This window comes from Arachis stenosperma, chromosome 4, assembly GCF_014773155.1.
Source record: "Arachis stenosperma cultivar V10309 chromosome 4, arast.V10309.gnm1.PFL2, whole genome shotgun sequence".
In the NCBI taxonomy this organism is placed as follows: Eukaryota; Viridiplantae; Streptophyta; class Magnoliopsida; order Fabales; family Fabaceae; genus Arachis; species Arachis stenosperma.
In genome coordinates, this window is record NC_080380.1 from 147,639,882 (window position 1) to 147,658,975 (window position 19,094).

Sequence of the window (19,094 nt, forward strand, 5' to 3'; positions counted from 1 at the left end):
AATGGGTAGGGTAGGGTAAGATTTGAACCCAACCTTAATCCTACCTGTGGGTTGAGTTTTTAACTAATACTCAACTCTACCCTACCTGCGGATTAAGAAATACCCAACCCTAATTCTACCTGCGTTCAACCCACGGGTATCCGACCCTACCCGGCCCGCGGATTGACAAAAAGAAACATTATAATGACACAAATATCTCATAAATAACACAAGTATCCTTGATTTAGTGGCTAAGAACTTTTTGGCTCAACCCGCACCCTACCCGCTCCGCAGGCCAACCCGTTCCGTGCCCAACCCTACCCGACCGGGTTGGGTACTCGCGGATAGGGTCCATGCTGCCAGACCTAGTATCGATTCTTTTAACTCCTATAAATATTTTTTAATATTGTATTATTCTATACAATTTAAATAGACATAAACTTTTTTTTCTATTATTCTCTCTTACTTTAAAAAAAAATCTTAGAAAAGATTTCACTATCCACCACATCAACAGAGGAAGACACACGGCGACGCTGGATTGGAGGAAGAAAACATGTCAAAGCTGACACGGCTGTGAGCTGGAACGTGGATCTGGTGACGGATCAGGTCGGTGCGACGTGCGGGCTAAAACGCGGGTCGACGGGAGAGAGCCACTGGTCTTCGACACATGGACAATTCTAGATGCGTTTGGAGGGAAGAAGATGTGATGGTGGACAAGGAACTTACGTCAGGACGTTTCCGGCGACCTAGTTAGACTCGTTGGATTTAAAATGACGAGACGAAAAAAATGATGTAGTTACTAGCAAAAAAAAACGTTAAGAAATAAATTGAAAACAAATATAAAGAAACTACTAAAAAAAGAAAACATGAAAAATTAGGAACGATTTTTTATAAAAAAAATCTATATTCTGATATCATATTAGAAATAAGAAAATAATCTAAACAAATAGTTTTTTATTATTCAATAAGTTGAAGAATAATATAATGTACAAGACTATATATATTAATATATAGATACTAAAATAATTAAAATAATAAAAACGTAATATCTTATAATAAATATATAAATATGATAAATAATTATAATTGATATTAATTAATCCTAACTATACTCTAACTATTATCATTAGTGTAGCTAGTCTAGCTAAATGTGTAGGACGCATGTGGCTACTTGAATACCCTTCAATCTTGTAATACTGTAAATATATGATAATGATGATATCTCCATGCATAAGAAAAGTTGAAGTGTAGCCTCATCGATCTTCAGTCGCAAATAATCATAAGATGAAGCCAATTTTATTAGATATAATTTTATATTATTAAAAATATTAATAATTCACAAAATTTAGGGCAAAAAACCTTAATAAGCCACATCAAGAAGGGTGTAATGTAAATATGCCAAACTGAAAATCGTTTCAGCAATAAGCCAGACGCTATTTTATGTAATTCGAACCAGGGTGGTTCGAACTACAAACATGAGTAAATCGAACCAGTGTGGTTCGAATTAGGGAAGAGGAGCTTTCAATGTAATTCAAACCAAGGTGGTTCGAACTCCAACCCCATGTAATTCGAACTAGGCTAGTTCGAACTATAGCCAAGTGTGCAACGCATGTAATTCGAACCAAGCTGGTTCGAATTACCCTTGGAGTGCTCCTTCATAAATCGAACCAAGGTGGTTCGAATTAGGGGTGATTCGGCTATATAAGGAGTTCGAATCACCCTCATTCGAACTATTATTCCTCTCCCCTACCCCACAAAATCTCAGAGAAAACAATCCAGATTCTCTCCGAGGAAGACCTGAACGGAATACTCTGCTCATGGGGGACGATCCGGCACGGTTATATCGCTTGGACGGAGTCGCTCATATAGCCGGGGTCATCAACGAGGAGGTTAGTATGGAAATATTTTTTATTCTAGCGGTATTTGTGCCTTAGTGGTTTTGCATGTGGGTTAGATGGTGGTTTATGTTAGTGGTTTATGTAGGTGGTTTATGTTAGTGGTTTAAGTTAGCGGTTTAAGTTAGTGGTTTATGCTAGTAGTTTATGTTAGTGGTTTAAGTTAGTGGTTTCTGTTGGTGGTTTATGTTGGTGGTTTATGTTAGCGGTTTTTGCGAGTGGTTTATGCAAGCGGTTTATGTTAGTGGTTTAGGGTAGGTGGTTTTCGTTAGTGGTTTTATGTTGGTGATTTGTTTGACTTGTTTGATGGTAGTTGTTTTACGCTAGCTCTTTTACGTAAACCGGTTTAGTTAAGCTGTTTCTTGTTAGTGGATCTCGTTAAGCTGGTTTATGTTAGCGGTTTAGTTGTGCGGTCTATGGGTTTGTTTTCCAGTTGCTTATCTTTTATGTAATGTTATGCGGTTTAATTTAACAGAATGGTTTGTTGATGATTTATCGTGCTGCTGACGGTTGTGGTTGGTTTTTAAGCTAGTTCTAACTATGCGGTTCATTTTGTGCGCAGCCCCAGCGATGCATTAGGAGCATGCGGCGGCAGCAGGGCATGTGACTTGATGACAGATACTAGCACACACGATGAGGGTCATGCAGGTGAGTGGTATGGTACAGGGATGGGTGACAGGGCTGACACAGGTGACGCTGTACTTGGATCAGGCCCTCTTGGAGATTACTTCGTTGGTGTGCCAGCCGATGACCAGCCTGAGCAGGGGGGTACACCTTGGCGCATCTCGGGATCACAGTGGTCAGACTTTATTGGGTCAGACACGCTTGTTGGGGACTTCGGGAGTCCACGCTTCCTAGAGGAGATCACCGCCATCATGCAGGGGGACGTGACTCCCCGCAGTGGTAGTCAGACCTCAGGCACACAGGCCCCATTAGATGTTGATCTGAATGAGCCTCCATCCTCATCCGCTGGTCACCAGTTCTGTCTCGGAGGTACTCCTCCATCCGCCTTCACCGCTGCATCAGAGTGTGTCGCAGGGCTTTCGGCGGCACCCCTGCATGTTGCGCCACCAGCACAGCCTGCCCCACAGGAGGATGGGGATGACATCGAGGATGAGGAGCCGTTTATCCGCCGAGGTCAGAGGGCACGGGTAGCCCGTCGCTGTGGTACTGGCTCGCATCTGTTTAGATGATTCACGTTTCATGTATTTTGTTCCCTAAAGTTCAATCATGTATGATAGTGATATGTACTTTTCTTGTTATGTTATATTCTGTTCACCTATGATTTTTGTTATTTGTGTTGTGGGACATTGACTATTTAGAATCATTGAATCATGAAACAGTTTAGTGTTTATTTTTACTTATTAAATTTTGCATCTACGGAACATGTAGCAGTACTCATAATGAAAGAAGACATATTCATTACTACTCGCAACAATCAAAGTACAATGTATAAAGATCAACTGGTTACATACGTGCTCAAACATTGCATCTAACAGGAAAACTTAAATGTAAATAATACTAACACTAACAACATGCGCACTAATGGCGCCCTGTCTGAGACGATCCTCCAACCTGTGGGCAACTACGTCGTGTGTGTCCAGGTTGGCGACATAGGCCGCACCTCTTTGGCCGATTCGGATCTGCCTCGTCCATATTCGTTTGTATCCTAGTGGATCTAGGACGACCCTCTCTCGCACACCTCTTGTTAGGGTCTGGAATCACCGTGGGCCCGTCGTAAGGTGGCCAGAAGCCCTCCGGGATCGGAGGTGTGAATCCCATCTGATTCACACTGAACACCGAGCTAATCTGATAGACGCTGTGAACGTAAGAGGTCCAGGTGACCCGTGAGTAGGCACATCATGCAAGTGCGTGCTGACACGGGAAATGAAGAGCCTGGAAGTAACCGCAGTCACATGTCCGAGAGGCAAGTGATACTCTGTAAGTACCCAAGGAGAAAGAACCAGTCGGAGTGGTCTCTGCTACAGTGAACTCGGAGTTATCCCGGTCATACAGCGTCACCGTGAAGCACCTGGCCCTCTTCAAGTTGGCCTCAATACACTTCACCAAATGCTGACTGAATTGTTGTCCTGTTCCCATCTGGGCCTTAGCCTCTCTCCCCTTGCGAACAAAGAGTTCCGCAAGCCTACCATATGTTGCCTTGACCAGGGATGCTACAGGGAGATTTCTGACCCCCTTGAGGATAGAGTTCACACAGTCGAAGATGTTCGTCGTCATGTGACCGAATCTCCGCCCCTCATCACGATGCTGAGTCCACAACGAGTAATCAATCCGGTTTGCCCACTCACACATCGCCGGATCTTCAGATCGCAGATTATCAAACCAGTAATCAAATTCAACCTCGGTCTTCGCATACGCCGCGTTCACTAGAAGCCTCCTAGCGTCTTTGCCCTTGAAGGTAAGGGCAAAATTAGCCGCTACGTGTTGTATGCAGAATGCACGGTACGCAGATGGCGGTAACCAACCGCCGTCAGGGGCCTCAAGCGCAGCCTTGATGCCGTTGTGCCTGTCCGATATAACCAGCAGACCGGGCTGCGGGGTCACGTGCTGTCGAAGGTGCGAGAGAAAGAATGTCCAGGACTCCGCATTCTCACCCTCTACTAGTGCGAATGCGACAGGTAGAATGTTGGAGTTCCCGTCCTGTGCAATCGCGATGAGCAACATTCCCCCATACTTTCCATACAGATGTGTGCCGTCAATGCTGACTAGCGGCTTGCAATGACGGAATGCCTCGATGCACGGCAGGAAAGTCCAGAAAAGTCTGTAGAAGTACGCTTGAGACTCGTCCACCTGTCCTCCAACTCGAACCGGGCTCGTCTTAAGGACCGCAACACTACCGGGCATCGTCAGCTGGACACCCAACACCCACCTAGGTATGTCGTTGTATGACTCATCCCAGTCACCGTAGATGAGGGCAATAGCCTTCTGCTTTGCCATCCAAACCCTCCGGTAAGTCGGCCTAAAACCAAAGTGCGCTGCCGTGGCGTTCAGGAGCACCTTTATGCTCACGGATGCGTCAGCCCTAACCATTGGCATAATGAACGCCGAAATCACATGATAATCCAAACTCCTGTGGTCACTCGAGATGGATGTGGCCAGGCAAGTGTGAGGTCCATTGTACCGTTTGACCTCCCAAATGCCCTTGCGCTTCCGGAGACTCAGTCGAATCAACCATGTGCACCCATTCCCAAACTCGGAACACTTGCCCACATACCGGCGGTGATCGGACTCCACCACCTTGTACTGTACCCCTCGCCGGATGCTGTAAGTCTTCACACTTAACAGGGCCTCATCTTTATCCTGGAATTGCTGACCAACCTGGAACTCTGTCAGACCAGCAGTCCCTTCGGCATCTCTAGCTCCGAATCCAACAGCGTGCCCTAAAATCCCCTCATGTCTCATGGCGTCCAGGTCCAACGAGGAAAAATGTGGTGGATACTGCTGTGTGCCAGAGCTAGAACGACCGCCCGCCAATGCAGGCCCATTCGCTCCAACCTCGTCGCCACTGTCATCCTCAATCGTATCCGGCTCGACGTCGTCCTCCTCTGCATCACCCAAGACTCCGTCTCCGACGCCAACCGGTGGAACGTCCTGTAAGGCGGTCGGCAGAATATCAACGGATCCTACCTCGTCGCCTACACCGTCATTCAGATCAACAGCAAAAGACGGGGAGGCGACAAGTTGGACCGCTGGCTCGTACACTGGGACGGAGGAAGAAGCCACGGCAGCCCAGGAACTGGAACCAGCTGCCGTGACTACATTGGTGGTATTCCGGTTCGAACCCCCTGAGCTGGATACCACATCAACCAGCTTTGCGAGCAATTCTGGTGTCCTCACCTCCGGAAACTGCCTCCGACAAAGAAACATGACTTGCAGGTCCTCATCACTACCAATCGTCAGACAATCATACTTCACCGTATCGTGCAGGATCGAGACTGGAATGCGATAGAAAAACTTCTTAACCCGCTTCGCACCTTCCAGGCCAAGTTTCATCAGGACAGATCTAACAAGTTCATCATACCTTATCGTTGGATTCACGATAATACAGAGAGGATCCTTATCTGTGAACTTCACTCCGGAACGAGTTTTCCTCTTAATGGATCCTCTGTGGTGAACCAGAACAACAAAACTCTCCTCACTAGCCATCTTACTCCATCTAATGAGACCAACTCACGTTTAGAACGGTTATATAGAGGTCTCTCTCCCACTAATTCGAACCGGCCCTGTTCGAACTAAGTTTTGTGTAATTCGAACCAGCCCGGTTCGAATTACTAAGGCCAGACTCTCTCTCTATAATTCGAACCACATTGGTTCGAATTATGTGAACTTGAAGTTCGAACCGAACTGGTTCGATTTATGAAGAAAATTCAGGTTGTAATTCGAACTGCCTCGGTTCGAATTACTTTCATTTGCAATTCGAACCATATTGGTTCGAATTATATATATACAAGATCCTGCGCATTATTAAAACGATTTTCACTTTGGCTTATATACGTCAATTTGAGATGGCATTGGTTTACACTGGTTTTTTCCCCCAAAATTTACTTATTTGTTAACACTCCACTCCATAATATAATAGCTCAATTGAATATATAGAATAAATAGTCTCCTTTGCAAGTCTTGGTGTTTGTCATTTTATAAGTCAATGTCAGATCATTATTGCGAAGATAATAATGTTGTCAGTGAATCCCCCTTTCCCCTTTTATTGCAGAGCAACAAGCCTCAATAATATGCTGTCACAACTTAAGCAAAAAATCACAACACATACGAGCCTTTATATATTATAGGAAGAATTTTAAGTATACTAAAAATATCGGTATTTTAGTTGTTTTAACTGTTGATTTGAATTATAAATACTATATATTATATATTAATTAAAATCAACGGTTAAAATAATTAGAACACTGGTGTTTCCGATACATTTAAAATTTTTCTTATATTATATACACATAAAATTTATAAAGGAAAAGTAGATTTTAGCCCAAAGTAACAAAATTACCCACCCTTTATTAACTAACTATAACGGAAACTAAAAATTTACCTTAAGGTAATTATTAGAATATATTAGGATGAATTAACTTTTTTTAGAATTATTTAACTTACCTTAATATTTATTATAAGATAATACATCTTATTATTTCAATTCTTTTGACACTTATTATAAATATTCTTTAATATTATATTATTTCATATAATTTAAATAAACACAAACTTTTTTTTACTGTTCTCTCTTACTTTAAAAAAAAATTAAAAAGGATCCTACTGTCCACCACGTCAATAGAAGAGGACAGGCGACGACGCTGGATTAGAGGAAGAAAACATGTCAAGACTGACACGGCCGTTAGCTGGAACATAGATATGGCGATGGGTTGGGTTGGGACAACGCGCTGGCTAAAACGCAGGTCGACAGGAGCCACTGGTCTTCGACACATTGACAATTCTGGATGCGTCTGGAAGGAAGAAGATGTGATGGCAGGCAAAGAGCTTGCGTCAGGACATTTTTGGCGACGTGGTTGGAATCGTTAGTCTTAGGATGACGAGACGAAAAGAATGGTGTAGTTATTGACAAAGAAAAACGTTAGGAAAGAGATTAAAAATGCGTACAAACAGGCTGCCGGAAAAAGAAAACATGAAAGGCTAGAAATAATTTTTCATGCAAAAGAAAAATCAATATTCTGATATCATGTTAAAAACAAGAGAGTAATCTAAATAAATAATTTTCTATTATTCAATAAGTTGAAGAATAATACAATATATACGATTATACATAAATACTAGAATAATCAAAATAATAAAATCATAATATCTTATAATAAATATATAACTGTGATAAATAATTATAATTGATATCAATTAATCCTAATTATATTCTGACCATTATCATTAGTACATGTAGTTAGTCTAGCTAAATGTGTAGGACGCATGTGGCTACTTGAATACCCTTCAATTTTGTAATACTATAAATACATGATGATGATGATATCTCCATGCATAAGAAAAAGATGAAGCCAATTTTATTTGCAATCTTGTTGCTTTTGGTTTACGTAATGTTCTGTCCCTCCTCAACACTTGCAGCTCCAGTAGCAGGGGAGCGTAAGAACTCTCATCATAATCATTTATAAAATATACATACGTAATGCATCTTATTCTTCAAATTTGTGTTATTTATTTATATATGTAGGAGATGATGAGAAAGGAGCAGGAGGTGATTTTGGAAGAGGTATTGGAAATGCTCCACGTGGAAGAACACCAATACATCCACCACCTATTCCTGCTTCTCCCAATCTTGCTGATGGTTTACCAATACCTCCAATTCCAAGAAGGTTACCTCGACTTCATATGCCACACCCAAAATGCGATCCTGATTATCCACTCATTGGTGGTTTTTGCCCCCCACCTAATAATTAAGCATTTAACACTTAATTAATTAATAAATTGAGGTCGAGGTCGTCTAAGAAGAAGCAATATTTATTGACCAGTGTTTCGTTTTAATTTGTGTGCCTTGTACCCAAATGAATATGTGTTTGTTTTACTAGCCAGTACGTAGAACAATCGACCTCAATAATGTACGTTTCAGTTTGTTGTAGTGCTTGCTTATTGTGAAATAAAACCATATATTATTGGCCTTCAATTTTCAAGGGTTGGCTTTTTCTTTTTTCTTTTTAATTCATTAATCTAAACTAACTCCAAAATTTTATTTGATATTGGCAAATCAATATTAGTATCATATTACGAAAATTAAATCTCCCAGATCTGGTACAAATTAAATTAAATCATCTAATGCTATTTTTGTATAAAAATGACTCATCATTTTTCATTTCCTATATATGGTGGTTCAAGAAAATAAGAAATGATCACTATTGTACAGTATAAAAATATGGAGAAGAATCACATGTAATCACCACTAGGAAAAAAACTTCAATTATTAAGTGGACAAAATATTTGACTATCTAGTATATAATAATTTGATTAATTAGATTTTTAAATTTGAGTAATTAGGATTAGATAACGTAACTTCTTCTAAATATACTCTCACATCGTATTTTGTTCCATTTCATTGCATAGTAATATCACGTCCCGTTTTTTCTCACTGTGTCAACTATCCAGTTGAGGGAGTTCTGACGCGAGATGCAATTCCGTTCGCCAGTGACGCGAGGTGCGTGTCCGTTCGCCAGTCATGTGATTGCCGTCGATTCTCGCTATGCTACTGCCACTGTCTCGTGATCCCGTGCCGCTGCTTGATATCTCGCAAGTCCCGTGCCGCCGCCGCCATCTCGCATCCCGGGGTCGCCGCTGCTGTTGTCTCGCGCCTCTCTCCCGTGTTGCTGCGTCGTGCTGTGTCTCCTTTTTCGTGTTGCCGTCCTCCTTCCGCCGTCGTGGTTTTTTCCAAAGTTCGAAAAACTGGACTGGTCATCAAACCGCTCTCATTACTGGTTCACTAGTTCATTGGTCCAACCGGTTTAACCGGTGGTTCAACCGAAAAAACCGTTTTAAAATAAAATAATAAATAAATTATAAATAAACATCCTAAAACACAATTATAGTATAATATAAATATTAAAATAATTTTCAAATTTAAAAAACTACATTAAATGTCATCAACCAAATTCATATACTCTTATTAATATACAAACTCAAGTTAAATAGTATAAAGAAATATCAAATATTAAATGTCAATATAAAGATTTATCAATCATCAAAACCTCAAGATGTTCTTGTGAGTTTCTTTTTTTTTTCCTGAGAAAGACAAGGTTTCCCCTTGTCCAAGGCACTAGCGACCAGTATTCACAATTCTAGAACATGAGTAAGCTTTTCACCTCTATGATCCTATCATTAGTCTTTGGAATTCTGAATCTAAATTTAATTTTTGGTTTAACTTGTGTAGCCGAATAATTTGGCTGGGGGATTTAAATTATCGGGTAGCCCTTTCTTATCGTGCGGCGAAAGCTCTTGTTGAGATGCATAACTGGAAGAACTTGTTAGAGAATGACCAAGTATGTTACTTTCTTTTTCCCCTTTGCTCCTTTCTCAAATCTTACCTTACTCACCATTTGATATCTTTTGCTTTCAGCTGCGAATAGAGCAGAGGCAAGGTCGAGTATTCGAAGGATGGAACAAAGGGAAAATATACTTCCCTCCCACATACAAGTATTCAAACAACTCAAGCAGGTATGCAGGAGATGGAAGACATTCAGAAGTTGATCATAGACCTGTGTATAGCATATTCTCAGCAGAAGTGGATCAAAGAAGCTCTAGTGGCGAAAACATTTCAGCAAAACTAGCATTCAACATTCCAAAACCAGCAAAACTAGCAATTACAAAACACTAAAATCTGCCTACAGCATTAAGCATTTAGCACATTATGAAACATTCCAAAACACTAAATTTTCACCTAGCAAAACTAGCAACTACAAAACAAAGCCATTAGCAAATTTGAACAAAAAAATTAGGAGCCATAAGCAACTAGTAAACCAGATAACAAACTAACAGAGCCATCAGTAAACTAACAGAGCAATCGAGCCATTGACCAATTAGAAAACAGTCACACTAAAATAGAGTAACAAACTAACAGAGGAAACGAGCCATCAGTAAAGAAGAAGAAGACCAAAAACTGAAAACAGTCACCACTAAAAATGGAACAAAAATTGAAGAAGAAGACCGAAGAAGAAGACCAAAGAACAACAATTTCATAACTTCAAAGTTCAAACCAAGAAGAAGACCGAACAAACAGTGAAAAAAATAGTAAAATACCTAGAAGAACAGAGCTGGCGATGGAGGCATGAACAGAACTGGCGACGGAGGCAGGAACAGAGCTTGCGACGGAGGAGCAGAGCTTGCGACGGAGGAACAGAGCTACGCGACAGAGGCAGGAGGCGAGCCCGGCGACTGTGCTTCCACTGCGGAGAGTCTGAGACGTTAGCTGAGTGAGGGACCGAGTGAGCTTCGAAGCTCCAACCGGCGACGGCGTCAGGAGCAGTTCGGCGACTGAACGAAAGGGAGGGATTGAGCTCGCCGGTGTTGAGAGGAACGGCCGAGGGTGATGGGAGGGACGAGAGAGGGAGTGTGTGCTGCGCCGTTGGAGAATTGGAGGGAGTTAGGGTTGGTAGGGTTGGGGTGTTCTATTGAATGCTAAAATGCCTGCGTTTTGGCTTTTTTAAGCAAAATAAGAAAACCGGCCGGGTTTCGATTCGGTCTGACCGACCGGTTTTCGGCCAATTCAGCTATTTGAAATTGGTTTTGATTCTAACGGTTTTTTATGTTGAACCAAACCGTAAAGGGTACTGGTTCGCGGTTAAACCGGTCGGACCGGCCGGTCCGGTCCGTTTTTAGAACCTTGGTTTTTTCTCCTTCTTCCAGTGTGATTTAATTTGAATTTTTTTTATGTGTTGTAGATTTTTTTTCGCTCTTAGCGGATGTTTCTTTTTATTGTATATGGATGTTTCTTAGTATAAGATTGCGAGTGTTTTTTTTTTATATTTTAGTTAGATGTTTTTTTTTTATTGTACATTGATGTTTATTAGTATAGGATATGTGAAGGTAAAAATAGATAATGGAAAAAGTGAAAGTCAAACAAAAAAAATAGGTAATTATATTGAAAAATTTTTTTTTAACTTAAAATGCAGCTTGTTATTTTTATTATTCACACCTCCTGTTATCTAGCCAGCAAAATTAGTATTATTATTGTACCTCAAAAGTAAGGATTTAAGTTTATGACATTGACATTAAGCGTTCATAAAAAAATTGGAGAGTGACATATTATATTAAATAATTATTTAATGATTAATACTAATGTGCGCTATCAATTTCTTGAGTTATTATTATTTGTATATTTCGTAATATTAAAAAAATAAAAAAATAATTTAAAATTATTTTATTTAATATTTATTAATTATTATTAATATTAATAAATATCAAATAAAATAATTTTTAATTATTTTTAATTAATTTATTTTAATTACTAAATATTTTCATTGTATATTACATGTTTCCTTCAATTCATTCTTATAAAAAAATAAATACAAGTTTTTAAGTTTTTGTAAAATTTGTGGTAAACTCTAACTAAAAGAACACAACTACCAGAACCAACAAAAAAAAAAAAGAGATAATCTCTATTTTATATCGGAATTTTTTGTAAGTACCACTCTATCTCTTTATGAAAAATTTAGATGATGACATCTTGGTATCAATATAAATTAAACGCAAAAATAACCTAACCTCAGGTAATCTTGTAATAACACTAAAATTCTTTTTTCTAAAATTAAATAATTATATCCCTAATAACATTCTATTAAATGATTAGAATGAGATAGGATAAGAGTTTGTACGCGTCTCTCCTACTGGAACTGCAAGTGTTGAGGAGGGAAGTAACATTACGGAAACCAAAAACAAGAATATTGCAAAGAAAATTGGCTTCATCTTATGATATGATATGATTATTATGAAATACTTATTTATGAGTGAAGATAGATGAGACTACACTTCACGTTTCCTTATGCATGGCGATATTATTATCATGTATTTATAGTCTTAGAAGATTGAAGGGTATTCAAATAGATATGTCTTGCAGTGTTATCTTGCATATTAGTAGCCACATGCGTCCTACTCATTTAGCTAGACTAAGTACACTAATCACAATTTTTTATAACCCTACATACACTCAATTGATCACTCTGTGGTGGGTTGCATGCACCAACTTAATTTCATGGTCAAGTCGTCACAAACAACATTATGCATTTTATGTCAGCCCTTCATTATTAACTCAAATTCTTCGGAAAGTTGAATTGGTCATTCACAATTTTTTATTTGAATAAATTTGTTTCTTGTTTTTTTTTGCATTAATAATAATGTATTATCTAAATTAGTCTTTTATTATTTAAAATGTCAAACAATTTAATCTATTAACCATATTATATATTTTTTAACAAAAATTAAAGATTTTATTACTTTCTAAAAATATTAGAGATTAATTTTTTTAATATTCTAAAAAATAAAACCCTAATTTATCCAGAATAAAAATTAATGAGCACCCATTTGATATTTCAATCAAATAACAAATATAACACACATACATACATATCTTAATAAATTTATCATGATTTTTCTGCATTCTTTCGTCAGCATATATTTTTGATAGTAGCAACACGATGCTTATTGCTCAGTGTAGTGTAGTAGTATTTTTTTTTTCCCAAAGATAAGAGACTCGAATTCGCAACCTCTTAATTGAGTATAGAGAGACTATGCCATTTGAAGCTAAATAGCAATCCATATTTTTCAGGACCATATGGTATTCATCTTTCATCTCAAATCTTCAAATAGAGGGTGGGGTGGAATGATTGAGTTAGTGTTTACAAATTTTTTTCCATGTATTCTGGCAGGCGAAGATGTAGTCTTTATGCCAATGATTGGCACACTGCTCTTCTTCCTTGCTACTTGAAATCAATGTACAAGTCAGGGAAATTTACATGAATGCAAAGGTGAGCATTGGAATCATTGTTTTGCATGTCTGCTTTCATCATTCTCGGGAAGCTGATTTTTATTGAAGTGGCGAAAATTCGGGATGCAACTAGAAATGGAAAAAGTTATTGTGGCAGGCTTTTAAACTACATGAAAAATGGAACTCCATTCTGGAATCTTCTCACTATTACCCCATTAAAGATGACAATGGCGACACTACAAATTCATCGGGTTAGTCCAGACTTACCTACCTGGTTTTCTTACTTTAGAAGCTTTAATTATAATGATCTCTTGGCATTTTTGGTAAAAACTTAATGGAAACTTCCATTGACTAGTTGCAAATGTGGTTTAATTTTATATTTACCTAACCAAAGGTTTGAAGCAACATGATGCTAGAGAAATATAATCATCCTTGGAAATTTATTCAATAGCTTAAGGCTTCAAGAGGGTTGGTGTTATACAACTGTTACTACATAATGCAGGTTGAGGTGAGCAAGTACACAGAAGGATTACCTACATCATTGATTCGTTATGATGGTAAAATATTGAACCTTTTTAGCATTATGTGTGATTTTGAGTTTATGTGTAATCATCTAATTTCATTTATCAGCTCGTCAGAAGGAGAGAGCTTTAGGTTCCTTCACTGAGTTTGTCCAAACTGTGACGGATCCAAAATCCTCTAGTAAGCCTATGATTGAAGAAAATGCTACCAAGCATGAAGAGAAAGAGAAATTTTATTTTGAATTTGTTTTGCCAAAGTCTGTTGAAGCTGAGAATACAAATAAATTTAGCAAACAAACTTCTCCCAAGAATCCTGAAACTGATGTATCACGCTTGAGTTCTTATGAGGAGAGGAGCAAGGCTTCAAGAAAATCTGCACGAGTTTCTTTAAAGGGATACTTATTTTCTTTAAATTTCTCTCGAAATTCAGCTCTTTTCTCAATAGTATTTATCTGACTAACAAAAAGAAAGTGAACTTTGTCATTCAATTAGCACTCTCAATGGTAGATCAACTTTCTAATCTTACTGCATTTATCAGTATCTTTTCCTTTCAAATTTTTTTAGTGATGACTCAGTCAATATGCTTAATAAGGTATGTCGTTTTTTTCATTGGATTTGGAGCTTGATGTCTAACTACCTATGTATTTAATAGACTATTCTGGCAATTCTTTGAGATGCAACGTAGTAATGCTGTGAAAGCACTTGATATATATCAGAAGGTTGGGCAGCAGGCATCTCATAGACTTATGGATATCTTTTTTTCTTTCTTTTTTCCCCTTAAAATTGTATATCATGACAGTCATATTCATATTTTAACATTCTTTATATGAATTCAGGCTGAGAGACTGTCAGAATTTTATGAAATATGTCGTAATCTTGATATACATGTCTTTGTGTGTATATATGTATAAGAAAATATAATTATCTTTGTGATAGAATATAGATGTATGTTATTTATGTTTCACCTGATGTCATGTATTTTTCTAATAAGACTTTTGTTTTCATTGTTAAAGGTGTAATTATAGCTCTATTGAGTCACAGATTAGAGTTTTGGGTTATTACACTTTCATGCTGCGTGATTATGAACTTGATTCGTCAAGATGAACTGGCAAGTGAGCCGAAACAATGCACATCAGGGTAGAACAAGTTGAAAGGTAGCTCAGACTTTATTTTCAATTATTGTTCCAATTAATAATGACGATAGATATCTATCACTGCTTCTATAAGTTATATATCAAGATTGCAGCAGTGAATTATTATTGTAAGGTTCTTGGAGCATGCTTTTCTTTTTTTGTTCTTCTTAACTAATAGATTTTTAGCATGGTTTAATTTCATCTTCATTAGCTTTTGTCCTCAATTTTCAAACAATTGAGAAAGTACAACTTAACTATGCTGGAAATCACCCAGTAAGAAAGCAACTCCAATTCTCTGTCAAAAGTTGAAGAACTACTGGACAAAAAGGTGAGATTTTTAATACCCATTGAATTATTCTAGTTCTCTTTTCTTTCCCAAGTTTTCAATTATTGAAGTTACAATTTTTGCCGCTGCATAAGTATAATTTTTTAGATCCTGAAAGGTAAAAAATGTCTCAGTATACAAGTCTATTGACATTTGTTTACAGGTTATACATATCATGCAATTTGAGTCCATTAATTTGTACAACCTTTCCTGTTATTTTCTAAAGATTTTTTGAACAGGGATGGGTTATTCTTTGTTGTTGGAGCTCTATTAACTTTAACAAAGGAATTTTGATTCTATTTAATGTCATCTAGGAAAGATTTGCAAAAGCATATGGGTGAGAGTAATTTAGCATATGTAAAGAGCATCAAGACTATGTTCAAGGAATGGATTTTGGTGTTCGTGCTTCTCAAGTGATTGGATCTATCTTGCACAAGAGAGTTTATATAATTTATTACTATAACTGGACCATCAAGTGCCGAATATCATATATTTGTTTAGCACTTAGATATGGGTCAATACTTTTATTGTGTATGGTATTATTTACTCTTTTTAGATACATGAATTAAGAATCAAATAAACAATAAATTAGATCTACCATTGTATAAATATTTTGATGTAGAAAAGTCTTATTGAGAAGAAAATTTTTTATGTTAGAGTGTTTATATACATATAGATTATTATTTATAATAGAAATAATTTTTGTAATAATTAATAAAAAAATTTTGATATTGGAGAGATTATGACAGTTTAAAAAGTCACTAAATACAGAAAAAAATTGAGGAATTAGTAATTTAGTGATGGTTTTAAATTAAAAAAATATCACTAAAATATTGTGACAATTTAAATAGTCACTAAATATACCTAAAAGTGTTTATAGGAACCAATAACTTAATTAGTGACGGTGTTAAATTGTCGTTAAAAATTTCATGACGGTTTGAAATAATCACAAAATATAAGAGAAAACTGTGATAAAATTTAATAATTTAATGTTAGTTTCAAAACGTCGTGAAATACAACACAAAAATCACCTCGACAAGTGTTACAAATTAGTGACGGTTTTATACTTCAAACACCGTTACAAACAGTTTAGCGACATTCTTTACCAACGATACTCTAAAATTGTCACTATGTCAACTGGTGACACTCAAATCCGTAACACTTTTTTTAACCGTCACAAAAATAGTTAATGACAGTTAAAACCATCGCCAAGCATTAAAAATAAATGTCACAAAATTGGTATTTTGTTGTAGTGTTAGTATTAAACAAAATCAATATTCACGCTAAAAATGAAATATATCAATTTCTATCATTATTTAATAATAATTTAATCGTTTTAAAAAATTTTAAAATTGTAAATTCAGTTCATTCGATTAAAATTTTTGAGATTAAAGTATTTGATTAAAAAAATTTATGAAACTCTTAGAGATATCATCCTATTCTAATTTAATTCGAATGGCACTTGACATGTTATCATGTGTTAAAAACGTATTATGGTCTTGACACGTGACACTTAAACAGATCCCTCAATCACAATGAGATTAAAATAACTAACACAGTACAATACAGTTCAAAATCCACAAACCATTTTTAAAAGAAAATGCTATGTCTCCTTTAGAATTCAACCTTTAATCAACTTTTTAATTTAAATAATATTATTTAATTAATTTTTAATTAAATCACATTCTTAATTTGTAGTTAAACATATTAGTAATTAAAATTAATTTAAATTTAAATACTAAAATTTCTTTAATTTTCTACTCACTTTATAAAGTAGTTACTTTATCATTTTTTTTACTCTCTCTACGTTCCTCTTTTTTGTATGTTATTTTCTTCTTCTTTCTCACGTTCTTCACAAAAGTTTTTACAGAATAATACTATTTCTCTGCAGGTAAATTTATTACTTCATACTTAATATTTTATTATTATTATTATTATTATTATTATTATTATTATTATTATTAGATGAATCGTGCTATTTTGTTCCTATTTGACTCGAGTGACTATACATGCTAACTCAAAACTCATTTATCATCATTGTCGAGTGAAATTTTAATAAGATTATATCAACATGTGAATTAAACAATAAATGAATCATCAGTCTATGCATCAATATTCTTTTCTTCTTCTTCTTCCCTTCCCTTTTTTTTTCTTTTATTTTTTTTAATCTTTATCTCTAGAAAAATGATTAGAAAAGACCTCCAACATAAAATAATTAGGCCAAATTAAAGATAAATAAAGAAGCAATTACAAGTATTCGAGAAAAAAAAGATAACAAATAAAAATTTAATAAAGGTCTATAGTATCTTTTTTTAATTATTAGTTGGATTTTTTATTACTTATTTGAACATTAACGTTTTTAAAATTATTAAAATGTATGTTTATAAAAATTCATTTTTGTTTTCAATTGTAACACATCTAAAATTATTAAGTTATCCAGAAAATATTTTTGAAACATATTTAAAATCATAAATCTAAAATTTAAATTTAAACATTAAAAATAAAATTAATTTTTTTATATCTTATTCGATAAAAGCTCATCTAATATTTTTTTAATAGTTAGATTTTTTCGTTACTTATTTGAATATTAACGCTTTAAAAATTATTAAAATGTATGTTCGTAAAAATTCGTTTTTGTTTTCAATTGTAACACATCTAAAATTATTAAGTGATACACAAAATATTTCTGAAACACATCCAAAATCATAAATAAAAAATTTAAATTTAAATACTAAATATAAAATTAATTTTTTAAATCTTATTCGATAAAAATTCATCTAATATTTCTTATTTTTTATTATTAGTTGAATTCTATCGTTACTTAATTGAACATTAACGCTTTTAAAATTATTAAAATGTATGCTTGTAAAAATTGGTTATTATTTTTAATTATTACACATCTAAAATTATTGACTTATATACAAAATATGTTTGAAACACATCCAAAATGATAAATCTAAAATCTAAATTTAAACGTTAAAAATAAAATTAATTTTTTGATATCTTATTCGATAAAAATGTATCTACTATTTCTTTTTTTATTAATATTTTAAAATTATTAAAATAAATAATTAAGATAAAATTTTTAGATCTTATTCAATAAAAGTATATCTAACATATTAATTTAAAATATGATCTCTTTTAAGGGTTTCTGATGTGTGAGTTAATAATTAAAACTATTAAGATTTATTTTTTGGATTTTAAAATTAAAATCTTAAATTTTACTGAATTTAGTTTTTGAATATGTATTTAAATGATAATCTGTTAATAATTAAAAATACTAAAACCGAAACAAAAATTGGAAATTAAAAATTAGAAATTAGAAATTAGAAATTAAAAATTTTAAATTTTAAATTTTATTTTTATTTAGTTTGTATTTTGGATATGTATTTAATTTTAAAAAGACACTAAATCTATTTAGATGTATTTGTTTCAATTTTTTTAAATTATTGTAATAAAAAACTGAATAAAAAATTACTTTTAAACATGGTTCTGAAAACCGAACCGGACTGTCCAGTTCAACCGGATTAACCGAGAACCGGTCACTTAGCCGGTCCGGATAAGGCTAGAAACTGCTTGGCAAAAAATGGTGAAAAAACCGATTGAATCGGCAGTTAACCGATGAACCGACAGAACCGTTCGATTTTTTAGTGAATTTTTGGTTTGAAAGTAAAACCCCTAAACGGCGTCGTTTTGTCTCTAAAAAAAAGAAAGGCTAAAGGAAACGAAGCTGAACTGCTGAACCCTAATCACCCAGAAGAGGAATCAGTACCTACAGCAACTCAT

General features: G+C 35.3%; 1 protein-coding gene across 1 annotated transcript; it reads right to left on the reverse strand.

Annotated features, from left to right (window-relative positions):
- Nucleotides 1-3,734: 3,734 nt before the first annotated feature.
- LOC130975889 (uncharacterized) lies at nt 3,735-6,041 on the reverse strand. The gene has a single exon (XM_057900607.1). The coding sequence runs from the start codon at nt 6,039-6,041 to the stop codon at nt 3,735-3,737; it is 2,307 nt and encodes a 768-aa protein (XP_057756590.1).
- Between the last annotated feature and the right edge of the window lie 13,053 nt (nt 6,042-19,094).